The following is a 13652-nucleotide window of genomic DNA, read 5'->3' as shown; positions in this document are numbered from 1 at the left end:
GCAGCTGCTCGTCCCGTGTGGGCACCTTCCTCCACCAACCCAGCCATGCAGACCCAGCGCCGCTGCCACCGCAGATCATCCTCTAGGGATCAGAGGATGGATTTGCTGCTGGAGGCAGTCACCGCGCTGCTTAGCCGGCTGGGTCCTGAGGTCGAACGAGCGGGGGGAACTTCAGCCGCACCACCTCCCCAGCGAGGAGACGGGGGCCACGGTCAGACTTCCCGACCAGGCACTCTGAAGCATCTCTCAGGGGATGGAGCAGCATCAGCGATACCGCCGACCGTGCGTCCCGCGCAGGACCTGGGAGAAAACTTTGGTCTGTTCTCCCAATATCCTCCGACAGCAGCAGCAACTGGGGGCGAGATTCAGCCCGAAACTCAGCCGAGGCAGCCCGCGGAGGGAGGACCAGGATGGAGCCGCCAGCTGGGCGCAATACAGAGGTTCGCGTCCCGATCGGGAAAATGGCGCGCTTTCATCCGCCGATTGGAGATGGCCGCCCGGCAAATGAGGTGGATGGAGGATCAAGCCCTGACAACGCTGCCCACTGTGTGGACGACCCCGCACTGGCAGTGTTCGACTGGATTCCGCCTGCAAAAAGAGGATCCCTGCAGGGCGTCTACAAGGAGATGGCGGAGGTGTTCGACCCCCTGTCTGGGGTGCCAGAAGTTTAAAAACCGCCAGTGTGAAGCATCCAAATCGCTCCTGGTCTTCAGGACGGAATTGTTGACGCTGACAGAAGCCGCATTCCTGTGGCTCAACAAGCCGGGCCTGGACTCGCTGGTGGCGGAGCAGCTCCTAGCCATGGCACAGAAGGCGTGAGTGTTGCTGCCGGTGGTGGAGGAGGAAGTCTGCACCTCGCTATGGGTTGCACAACATCTCTGTGCTTACGAAGAGATTGTGGGACTCGCGTGAAGTGTGGCACACGTCGCATGGGATCGCGGTGATGTCGAGGGGCTGCTACAGCCCCCAAACAGACACGCGCCGCCGGCGGAGGAGGATGAGGGAGAGACGGTGGCAGCCCTGCGGCAGTACCCGAGGATCCTGCGGGAAGCAGAGCGCCAACCCCGGCGCTGGGCACCTCGCGAGGCAGGACAGCATCCTCGGGTCACCGACAAAGTCATCTGCCATCGCCTGCAGATGCTGCAGCAGGACGAGTGCACCGGGGACGACCAGCCGGGATCGTCAGCCTCGGTCCGTGGCCATTCTGACTCAGGCGAGTGCTGACGCCTCGGACACTCGGCCGGAACCATCCACCGCAGGTTCACCCCATCACGCATCTCATTCCTCGGGGGCGGCAGCTAGGATTCCCGCTGATGGTCCGGGCCCGTGGCCAGACACGGTTAATAAGTGGTATCGGTTGGCCAGAAGGGTGGTGGCGATCACGGCTGGGACGTCCGTGTTGGTAGGCTTGGTGGCAGGGGTTAGAGTCCGTGTGTTGGTTGACACGGGTGCGTCAACCAGCGTCATATCCCTGCGTGTCTTTGACTTGTTACCGGAGGGACAACGTCGTCTCGCGCCAGTGCAGGCCAGGTACATAGCCGCAAATGGGGGAAGTACGGGGATAGTGGGCCAAGTGGTAGTGCCGGTCCGCATCGGGGAGCTGGAGGTACGTGCTCCGGTACTGGTCTCCAGTGTGCTCACGGTTCCCTGCTTGCTGGGCACGGACCTGTTGAGTCACATGCCCCTTCGCATTCTGACGGCCGAAGGCTGCATTGAAACCCCATCGGGGGTCGCTTGTATTTCTTGCGTCCAGACGGAGAACCGAAGCAGCTTCCGCGAGTTCAGGCGCTGGTTGGGACTACTGCCTCGGTCCCGGCTGGAGCACAGGCCTTGGTGCCACTGTGATATCGCACCCCGTTCGTCACTTCTCGGTCAGATGCACCGCTCATTGTCTCCACATTACCGTTGGTGGTGGGTCGCCACTGTTCCTGCAGGTCCTTAACATGGCTGACACACCCATTCCAATTCAGGAAGGGACATTGCAAATTTCAGTCACATGCATTCGAACCCTGAGGCGCACACCGTCAACAATGTGCAATTGGACAGCCCGTCTGTCGTCGCAGAGGACATGTCATGGATAGTTGCACTCCTGGCACAGAACAGCGATGTGGCGACAAGGGAATCAGGGGAGCTCAGGACTTTGTTGAGTGACTTTGCAGACATGTTCAGTCAGGGTCCCTACGATGTTGGTTGCACAACGCTGATGGAGCACCACATTGATACGGGTGATGCACCACCCATTTGGCAGAACGCCTATAGGATGGGTCCTAGTGAGAAGGAGCATGTGCGGCAGGCAGTGCAGGAGATGATGGAGTCTGACATCATATCGCCATCTACGTGTCCGTGGGGGGCGCCCGTTGTATTGGTTAAGAAATCGGATGGATCTTTGCGTTTTTGCGTAGACTTCAGGCAGCTGAACAAAGTTACCTTGGCGGACGCCTACCTGCTCGCGCATAGATGACTCATTGGATGCACTCGCAGGAGCAAACATTTTTTCCACACTAGACCTTTTGGCGGGATTCTGGCAGTTACTACTAGACGCCGAATCCAGACCGAAAACGGCTTTCAGAACGCCTCAAGGTCTTTTTCATTTCAACTGTTTGCCGATGGGTTTACAGACGGCTCCCGTCACTTTACAGCGATTGATGGAGCTGGTACTTGCGGAATTGCAGTGGGAGTCGTGCCTCATCTATCTCAATGATGTGATCGTGTTCGCTCGCAGATTCGAGGAGCACTTAACCCGGTTGCGACAGGTGTTTTCGAAAATTCGTGACGCGAAGCTCAAGTTAAAACCCTCCAAGTGCCATCTGGTTTGCTCCCCCGTAAAATACTTGGGTCATGTCGTTAATGCGTCGGGGGTCACGACAGATCCCAACAAAACGGCGTGCATCCATGATTGGTCAACACCCAGATTCGTGGGGTTTGTATCCTATTACTGCTGTTTTGTCAAAAACTTTGCTACCATCGCTAAGCCCTTGCATGCGCTCACGGCCAAGGGACAGTCGTTTCGTTGGGGCCAGGCAGAGACCGACGCGTTCTTGACACTGTGCCTGCGGTTGACAGAAGCACCGCCCCTAGCCTACCCCGATTTTTCGATTCCCTTCCTGCTGGACACGGATGCGAGCGACGTGGGCATCAGGGCCGTTCTCTCCCAGATTCAGGAGGGGAGAGAGGTTGTCATTGCCTACGGAAGTCGCGTCTTGTCGCAGGCCAAGCAGCGGTATTGCATCACATGCCGTGAGCTGCTTGTTATTGTCTACTTTTGATTTAAAGCTTTCGTGACTGCAGTAATTCATATTCTTAGTTTTTTCGGTAAAGTCACGTTGAAGAGAAACAACAAAATAATAAAATATATATAAAACAATAAAAAAAATTCTCACGACGTTTCGACCATAACTCAAACGGTCATCTTCAGGTGTGTTGGTTTGCATAAATGTATTTTTAAACGGCGCATTTATTTATTTATAAAAAACGTTAGCGCCACGCGCAGCGATTTGGCAGTTTACCCAGGACTAGTCCATCTATATTTTGAAAAGAGGAGGGGGGAGACGAAATTTTTTATAATGTATGCTGTCTGAAAGCCACTGTAAGCGTGAACAATCAATTAAGAACTGAAATGGTTTATCAAATCTTTCCAATGATTGCTAAGATAGAATCCATCTTCTCGGTTGAAATTGTCTCTGTGCTTGTATATGTGGATAGCCTCATGAACGAATCTCTCATGGAAGCCAGATGGCTTACAAAGAACCTCTGTCTTGGAAAAGTCAATGGCATGTGAGCCTACTGAATTAGAACAATGATCTGCTATGGCCGAGGTGTTGGTCCTACCGTGTTTAAGGTCTGCTTTGTGTTCACGAATGCAGTTCGAGACATGGCGTTTGGTTTCTCCAATTTAACTACTACCACAGAGGCAACTTAGTTTGTAGACACCAGGGTATTGTATATCCGGAATCACATCTTTTACAGACGGAACCAGATCACGGATTTTATGTAATGTGTTGAAACGGACCTGGATCTTGTGTTTATTCAAGATTTTGGAGATCTTTTTTGTGATCCCAGCAATGTAGGGTAAAGTGATGGTTTTGAAAGGCTCCTCAAGAGGGTTCTTCTTCATGGTTTGAGTGATAGCTTTGCGGATTGTATAGTCGGAGTAACCATTAGCCCTAAGAGCTTGGTGTACGTGCTTGAGTTCACTGCTTATGTGTTCCTGGTCGGATATGCATTGGGCTCTATGATACAGAGTCTTGATGAGAGAATTCTTCTGTGATGGATGGTGGTGGGAATCCGGTTTCAGATAAGCATCCGTATGGGTAGCTTTCCTGTAGACAGAGTGGCTCATTGAACCATCAGGTCTCTTTTTAATTAGGACATCCAAAAAAGGTATCTTGCCATCTATTTCGACTTCCATTGTAAATCTGATGGCTGGGTGTATGGAATTGATGTGGTCGAAGAATTGGTCTAGAGCAGGCCGGCCATGTGGCCAGATGACAAAAGTGTCATCCATGTACCTCTTCCATAAGGTTGGGCGCAGAGTGGCAGTCTGGATGGCGTCAGTCTCAAATTTCTCCATGAAAATGTTAGCTATAACTGGAGAAAGAGGGGAGCCCATTGGGGTGCCCTCAGTTTGTTTGTAGAAAGTTCCATTCCAAGTGAAGTATGTATTGGTTAAACAGTGTCTCACCAGGGGGGGTACCTCAGTGTTTAGTCCTTGATGAACCAAGTCTTCAATGATTGCAATGGTGTCAGGTACAGGAACCTTGGTGAATAAGGAAACTACATCAAAACTGACAAGCAGGTCGTCTGGGGACAGGGAAATACCCTTGATTGTCGATACCAGGTGAGTAGAATTTTATACCGCAGAGGTGGTCTTTCCAGTGAAAGGACGCAGGATTTCAGACAAAAAACAGTTTTCGTTGAAACCTTCTGCTGCCAGGCCACCAAGATTATACGGCTTACCAAAAACACATAAAGTAGATACACCTCTTCGTCCCATAGTCTCTACTATCAGCTCCCCCACCTACAAACTAGCTCGTTTTTTGTGGCAGCAAGAGGCTCCCAAAAAAAGCATAGGTACCAGGTAAGGCCCACTGAGCTATATAGACCTCTTTTTCAGAAGCGACCCACTCACAATGATAGCTCTACCAAGTGGCTTATCATGAGCAAATTGATAGCAGCCAATTACTCTAAACGCACTGTGATTATAAATGTGGAGAGAAAAACCAGAGGACATAAAGAAAAATCTACACGACCACGGGAAGAACATTAAAACTCCAAAAGTGCACGTGTCAGGTTCGGGATTGAACTCACAACCTCCTGTATACCAGGCAAAGTAGTTAAGATCTCGGGAATAACGAGGATAAGTGAAAGGGAACCAAGCTGTAGATGAGCGGCAAGGGTATTCCAGAAACATGGAGCAGTGACGCGGAAATACGTTCTATCAAACAACGTTGCAGCAAATTTACATTTTTAGTAGGAATAAAGACGCACTTCTTAGGCGAGTTGAGGAACTTAGTGGTCCTTTAGGAAATCGGCGAATTTGTTTGAGGGACCTTCAGGATGAAAGCAACCCAATGATGGTCTCTGCAGATTTGTTTTTTGGACCCAGCTCAAATGGGCCAATGAGATCACACGACAAAATCTCGCTAACACTACGCACCACGTTACAAATCTAGAAACTAGTATACAGTTCGTCGTACAACTCATTTAAAAATAAATTAATACATTGCAGTCCATAGCCCGAATTTGGGCCGGTGTGTCCCATTATATCACTGCATGTGGGCAGGATTAACTACACTGAGTTGAGGTGGAATACGGCGTTTGTTTCTGTAAAATAATCTAATTTTGGTGCTATCTTGTTTACCATGTGGACAGTTTTGAGTCCGGGATAATGACTAGATATATAAAGTTCTCAACCTACTCAATGTGGAAGTCCAGAGCCACTGTGCATAGGTGGCTAAACAGCTTCGGAGCAGCCAGAGAATAACACAACGTTGGCCTATTAGTGTTGAGGAGCAGATTTAGGTCATTAAGTTGTCGTAACTCAATGGAATTTACGGAGGCCATCAGGGCTGTGTCATCAACAAAATATTAATGTCAGTGTGCAGATTGGAGATGCCTAGATTGTTGATCTACAGAGAAAACACAGTGCCCCATAGACTTACACAGCGACCCATAGGCACACATAGACCCATAGACTCACATAGAGACCTATAGCCTCACACAGAGACCCACAGACTCACACAGTGAACCACAGCCTGACACACAGACCCAAAGACTTATACATAGACCCACAGACAAACTCAGAAACCCATAGACTCACACAGAGACCCACAGATTCACAGATACCCATAGACTCAGTATGGACACACTCGGCATATTTCAATGTTGTTGTTGTTGTTTTCCTCGCACTTTCTGTTTATAGGTGGCGTTGTGTCGCCCCTTTGGAAGGGCTTAGCCAGAGATCAATCGCTTTAATTTTTGGTCCGCGTTTTGGGAAACTGAGAAAATGGGAGACGTCTTCGGGCGTTGCTTGGCACAAAGGGCAGCAGCAGTTTGGGGCGTTTGGGTCGAATGGATTTTGGTAATCGGCTAGCATGGAGCAGTAACTTGAACGGAGTTGAGCCATTTTTTTGCGAGTTGCCCGGGTCAGGGATTTTTCGTCGTCTACTATGGGTGGGGGCCAACCCTCTAGCACGACATTTGGGGCTTGTAGGCGTTCAGGCAGTGCATGGTGGCAGCGGTGTGCAAGTGGTTCAAAATTGATTTGGTGGTGCTATTTGGTGGAAGAGCGTTTAAAGTCGATTGCACGTTGGCAGAGCTGAAGGAAAGCAAGGTGGATTTCATTTTCCTAGCAGGTGCAGGGGAAAGAACCAATGAGTATAGGTGCAGGGGTTTTGAGTCATTTTGTGCAAGGATGCGTTGTCGAGTGGTATGAAGCCAGATATTGATCAGTGAGGAGCTTTTAGTAATCTTGAATCAGAAGAACTTTGGTCTCTTGGTGGAGATGGTCAATGGGCGCCATCTCGATGCGATGCTGAGCTGTCGATTCTTCATGACAGATTCACTTGCTTTTGATCGTCATATACCCTTGTCAGTTTCCATATTTGTAAAATGATGACCCTGTATTCAATATTTGTGCAAGCTAATTTAGCAATTGTGATTTAAAGCTTTCGTGACTGCAGGAATTCATCTTCTTGGTTCTTTCGGTAAAATCACGTAGAATGGAAATAAAATAATAAAAATAAAACACAATAAAATAAAATTCTCACGACGTTTCGGCCACAACACTAGTAGCCTTCCTCAGGTGAAGAAACAGAACTGTCGAGAAGACAACGCTTCAGTGAACACTGCCAAGCTTGGCAGCATCTTTTAAGCTGGGTGGGAGGAGCAAAGCGCCTTGACGAAGGAGTTTACATATCAGCAGAAGAATTTAGCATTGAAGTAGCTGTGTTAATGTGTTGGATTACCAGGATGTTAAAGTCAGAAATTAGCATGTAACTTGGAGATTAGCATAATGTTAGTGTGAGGGATTAGCATGTAACTATGTCGGAAAAAGGGGCGGTTTCTTTTTTCTTTTCAACGTTAGCACCACGGAAAGCGACGAGCTTTGTTCAGACGGACGAGTCCATCTATGCTCGGAACGGAGGAGGGAGGAGAGAGAGAAACAGCCACGATGCGCTGCTCTGTCCTGTGTTGCGTTACAACTATGCTATAAACTAGACTACTATACATTACAATATTATACCTTCCAATCTAAACCACATTGTATAATATCGTATACACAGCCCAATGTAAGCTCTAACATTATGCATTATACTACTATGCCTCCAACTAAACTTTTTTTCTAAATTACACGACTATACACCGTAATACACATTGCCATAGACAAACCCCACCCTTGAATTATATAACGCGTTACTATACACTACCCTATACTTTAGACTATAAAATATTAGACTTGTAATATTACACTGTATTATTCTACCAACCCAAGTGTATACCACACTGCTGTATATTCACTATACAATTACAAGAAGATGAATTACAATACTATATATTGCCTTGTGAATTATGTTAAACATTACACTGTTATACTATTTATTATTATACAACATGCCATAAACCATACCATTGACTGTCGTGTGAAAGGTATTAAGAGGCAGTGACAGCGAATGGATTGCGGTCTGAAAGTCACCGTAAAATACAATCAATCAAGAACTTAAATGGTTTATAACGTCTTTCCAATGGTTACTAAGCCAGAATCCATCTTTTCGGTTGAAATTGTCTCGTGTTTGTATATGTGGATGGCCTCATGAACGAATCTCTCATGGTAGCCGGATGGCTTGCAGAGAACATCCGTCTTGGAGAAGTCAATGTCATGTGAGCCCACTGAATTATAACAGTGATCTGCCATGGCTGAGGTGTTCGTCCTACCGTGTTTCAAGTCTGCTTTATGTTCACGGATGCGGTCCGAGATATGTCGTTTGGCTTCTCCAATGTAGCTGCTACCACAGAGGCAACTTAGTTTGTAGACGCCCGGGTACTGTATGTCTGGAACCACATCTTTTACCGACGGAACCAGATCACGGATTTTATGTACTGTGTTGAATCGGACCTGGATCTTGTGTTTATTCAGGATTTTGGAGATCTTTTTTGTGACCCCCGCAATCTAGGGTAAGGTGATGGTTTTGAATGGCTCCTCAAGAGGATCCTTCTTCATGGTTGGAGTGATAGCTTTGTGGATTGCGTAGTCGGAGTAACCATTAGCCTTGAGAGCTTGGTGTACGTGCTTGAGTTCACTGGCAATGTGTTCCTGGTCGGAGATGCATTGGGCTCTATGGTATAGAGTCTTGATGAGGGAATTCTTCCAGGATGGATAGTGGTGGGAATCCGGTTTTAAGTAAGCATTCGTATGGGTAGCTTTCCTGTAGACAGAGTGTTAGAGCTTACATTGGGCTGTGTATACGATATTATACAATGTAGTTTAGATTGGAAGGTATAATATTGTATATGTGTAGTAGTCTAGTTTATAGCATAGTTGTAACGCAACACAGGACAGAGCAGCGCATTGTGGCTGTTTCTCTCTCTCCCCCCTCCTCTGTTCCGAGCATAGATGGACTCATCCGTCTGAACAAAGCTCGTTGCTTTCCGTGGTGCTAACGTTGAAAAGAAAAAAGAAACCGCCATTTTTTCCGACATAGTTACATGCTAATTCCTCACACTAATATTATGCTAATCTCCCAGTTACATACTAATTTCTGACTTTAACATCCTGCTAATCCAACACATTAACACAGCTACTTCAATGCTAAATTCTTCTGTTGATATGTAAACTCCTTCGTCAAGGCGCTCTGCTCCTCCCACCCAGCTTAAAAGACGCTGCCAAGCTTGGCAGTGTTCACTGAAGCGCTGTCTTCCCGACAGTTCTGTTTCTTCACCTGAGGAAGGCTACTTGTGTTGTGGCCGAAACGTCGTGGGAATTTTATTTTATTGTTTTATTTTTATTATTATATTTCCATTCTACGTGACTTCACCAAAATAACCAAAAAGATTAGCAATTGTGCTCAAAGTAATCTGCGCGAGCTAACGCGTGCGACAGGGAATTTATAACAAGAAATAACTATTGATTACTCTTTGTTTTTTCGGTAAAGTCACGTATAAATAAAAAAAAATAACAATAGCGTACGACGTTTCGGTTGCAACACAAGCAGCCATCATCAGGTACAGAAGACCTAAATTTCCGAGAGAGAGGAAACACATAACCCCAGATGTATATACAGACACCCAAGTAGGGGGGAACAAACACAGATACAACAGGGTACAACAGAGAGAGAAGCATACCAAACAATCAGGGTTTAGCAAAATTTGGAAACCATATAAAGCAACACAGACGGTCGGTCAAAACACAATTAACGCATAGTCTGGTTGATTACGCTATTTCAAAGATTGTTAAATTGCAAGTTAAGTATGACATTTAAAATACAGACCGCGCACACACACATAGACATCCAAGTAGAGTGAACCAGCACAGACACGCACACAGTGAAGTCGCCTTAAATAGGCAGAGAAGGTGAGGCTGAGAGACAATGGGACAAATTAGCATGAGGTATGCATGGAGCAAAGGGGGCGCGGCAGCACAAACTCGGAAACACCAAGGCCCAAACACAGGCAGAGACAGCACAGAGACACAAATCCAAGCCAAGACACAAAGGCAGATGCACAAGCAGAGACAACACAAAGACACAGACCTCATACCTCCCCGTAGAGGTGGTTCAGACTTGATTCGAAGCTTTCGTGACAGCAAGAATTACTCTTTGTTTTTTTCGGTAAAGTCACGTATAGATAAAAATTAATAAAATAACAATAGCGTACGACGTTTCGTCGTACAGTCATCAACCAGACTATGCGTTAATTGTGTTTTGACCGACCGTCTGTATTGCTTTATATGGTTTCCAAATTTTGATAAACCCTGATTGTTTGGTATGCTTCTCTCTCTCTGTTGTACCCTGTTGTATCTGTGTTAGTTCCCCCCTACTTGGGTGTCTGTATATACATCTGGGGTTATGTGTTTCCTCTCTCTCGTAAATTTAGCTCTTCTGTACCTGATGATGGCTGCTTGTGTTGCAACCGAAACGTCGTACGCTATTGTTATTTTATTATTTTTTATTTATACGTGACTTTACCGAAAAAAACAAAGAGTAATTCTTGCAGTCACGAAAGCTTCGAATCAAGTCTAATAACTATTGATGTTTGTGCGATATTTTCAATTCTTCATGTGACAGAGATTTTTTTTGTACAGATTTCTATTTGATCTTCATTGCTCTACTGTACTTGTGTTGCTTTTGTTGTTTCGGTGACCCAGGCCACTCTTAAAAATTAGTATCTTGAATTCCCACCTGATAAAACAAAAACCCGTAAACATATGAAGGTTATACTATACAGGTGAGTATAGTGCAGGTGAGGTGGTTACTGGGATAAAGCAGCTGAGGTATATTCGTTGAGGCTACACAACTACAGGTGCGTTCAATACGGCAGTTGCTCAATCTCGAGTCACTGACGCCCACTCACACGGAGGCCGGGCTTGCACAGGTGAGCGCGTCTTATCCAGGTGAGCTTCACTGCCACCGCACGTCTGCTCGAGATCTCACTGTGCCCCGAGACAGCTGCCCCATTCCAGCCGTGGTCTGGAGACGACACCGTGACGCTACGTCGGCAGTGCGGTATGCGAAAACGCGCCTAAAAGCCCAACGCATTCCTCAAAAGCACTGCCCCTCCAATGAAAGATTTATATATATATTCCGCGGCAATAAAATATATATTCTTAATAACACATAGCTGCTGCTGCAATCATCAACACGTTGAGTTGCCTGTGAACGCCAGACGCTCCGCGTGCATTCCTCCCGACGTGGCGGCGGCGCGCCATGCGGGCGCCCCCATGCACGGGCGCACACCAAACACGCGCTCTCCCAACTGTGCATCCCTCCAATCCTTCAGCCGTGAGACTCGTCCATCCCCCACGGGCCGGGATATGAAGGCGAGAGACGTTAAACCTGAGACATTTCACACTTCATTGGCGTAACACCTGAGAGAGGTTACACCTGAGAGACGTTACACCCGAGAGACATTACACCTGAGAGACGTTACACCTGAGAGGCGTTACACCTGAAAGAATGTACACCTGAGAGACGTTGCACCTGAGACACTTCACACTTCATTGGCGTAACACCTGAGAGACGTTACACCTGAGAGAATGTACACCTGAGATACGTTAAACCTGAGAGACATTACACCTGAGAGACGTTACACCTGAGAGAATGTACACCTGAGGTACGTTACACCTGAGAGACGTTACACCTGAGAGACGTTACACCTGTGAGAATGTACACCTGAGATACGTTACACCTGAGAGACGTTACACCTGAGAGACTGTACACCTGAGATACGTTACACCTGAGAGACGTTACACCTGAGAGACGTTACACCTGAGAGAATGTACACCTGAGAGACGTTACACCTGAGAGACGTTACACCTGAGAGAATGTACACCTGAGAGACGTTACACCTCAGAGACGTTAACGTCGTCACACGCGACGCGCGCGTGACGTTACACGCGAGAAGTTACCCACGGGACACGTCACACGGACGTCACTTCACGCGTGACCCACAGCCACGAGGGATGGATCGCTCCCGGCGGCTGGACCGGCCGGCGGTACCTGCCGCTGAGCAGCTGGCTGCGGGTCGGCGTGCACACGGGCTGCACGTAGTAGTTCTCCAGGCGCACGCCCTGCGCCGAGAGGCGGTCGAGCGCCCGCGTGCGGATCTCGGCGCCGTGGTAGCCCACGTCGTGGTAGCCCTGGTCGTCCGCCAGGATGAACACGATGTGGGGCCGCGGAGTCGAGCTCCTTGGGTTGGCAAGGGCGGGTCCCCGACTGCTAACCGGGACCCCCGCGGAGGATGGGGAGTAGGAGGAGGATGTGTTGGTCGATGTGCAGGATGTTGAGGAGGCGTTGGTGGTGTTGGTGGTGCAGGAGTTTGAGGTGGAGTACGAGGTGCTGTTGGCGATGGCGGTGATGGTGTTGATGTCATCTCGCTCGGCGGTGGCGTTGGCCCCGTGCTGCAGACTCAAGGAGTCTCCCACGAGGGGCCGCACCATGTTCCACGAGAGGTAGCCCAGGGTCACGAGGCTGACCAGAGAGATGGCCGTCACGGTGTGAACCATCGCGGCCCCAGTCGCGTCCCCTAGGCGCTCCTCCGCTCGGAACTCTGCCGGGCGGCAGCCGCGAGCCCCGCGCCTGCGTCTGGGCGCGGCGCGTCGTCCCTTGTCTCGCCTTGCGGCACGTCCTCTGTCGCGTGTGCTCCTCTGCGCGCACGACTGTGATGATGAAGCCGCTCGCTGCTGCTGCAGTGTTTTATTGCCGGCGGTCCATTCCCGTGAAAGCTGCGGCGACTGCTGCTGCCGCGCGTCGCTTGCTCGCTCGCAGCGCGCGGTTATTTCAGTTCCACGCGAGGTCGTGAGAAAGACAAAGGGGGAATAAAAACAAAACAAGTTGAAGCGACAGCAGCCAATGGGGAACCCCTCGCTCGTGGCCGCGGGGAGAGCGCTTCGCCGCCGCCGCCTCCTCCTTCACCAGACTGCGTGGCCGCGCGCGCGCCCCTGCTGCCTTTCCATCCCCGATGACGCTGGCGACGATGGTGATGAAGATGATTTATAGAAATGCTGAAGCCCCTTCCCCCCCTCTCGATGATGATGATGATAATTATGGTGTTCAATCTGAAGAATGTGCAGGTGCTGAGAACGACCCTGCGGCTCGAGATGATTAATTGCAGGCAGATGATTGATGGCACGCAGTGACGCTGCAGCTGATGATGATGTTGCTGATGATGCGGTGGCCTGAAGGTGCACATAGCCTGGCACAAGCGTCGTGGTGACGTCACCGCCACTTAGTGGCGAATGGCGGTCGTTGTTGTTGTTGTTGGTGTCGCCGCAGCGCTGTGCGCGCAGTGGCGTCTCCGTGCTCACCGCGAGCTGAGACCCCAAAACTCGTCCGCCCCCCACCGTCCGTTTGGGGCCCATGGCCAGGAAAGCGATGTTATCCCCGCTCCCTCCCTCCTTCCCTCACCTCCCTCCCCTCTTCCCTTCCCGGTCTCCCTTC

At 49.2% G+C, this 13652-nt stretch overlaps 1 protein-coding gene across 1 annotated transcript in view; it reads right to left on the bottom strand.

Moving 5' to 3' along the window:
- Positions 1 to 13652, bottom strand: part of ARSI (arylsulfatase family member I) — a 20824-nt gene extending 7172 nt beyond the window's left edge. The window contains exon 1 of the mRNA XM_032969026.2: positions 12213 to 13652. Within this exon, the coding sequence (XP_032824917.2) occupies positions 12213 to 12718 (506 nt within the window). The 5' untranslated portion in view covers positions 12719 to 13652. The remainder of the gene's footprint in view (positions 1 to 12212) is intronic.

The sequence above is a fragment of the Petromyzon marinus genome, chromosome 41 (assembly GCF_048934315.1).
Source record: "Petromyzon marinus isolate PM22_M1 ecotype Great Lakes invasive population chromosome 41, UKy_Petmar_22M1.pri1.0, whole genome shotgun sequence".
NCBI classification, from domain to species: Eukaryota; Metazoa; Chordata; class Hyperoartia; order Petromyzontiformes; family Petromyzontidae; genus Petromyzon; species Petromyzon marinus.
This window is presented reverse-complemented; position numbering and strand designations above follow the sequence as displayed.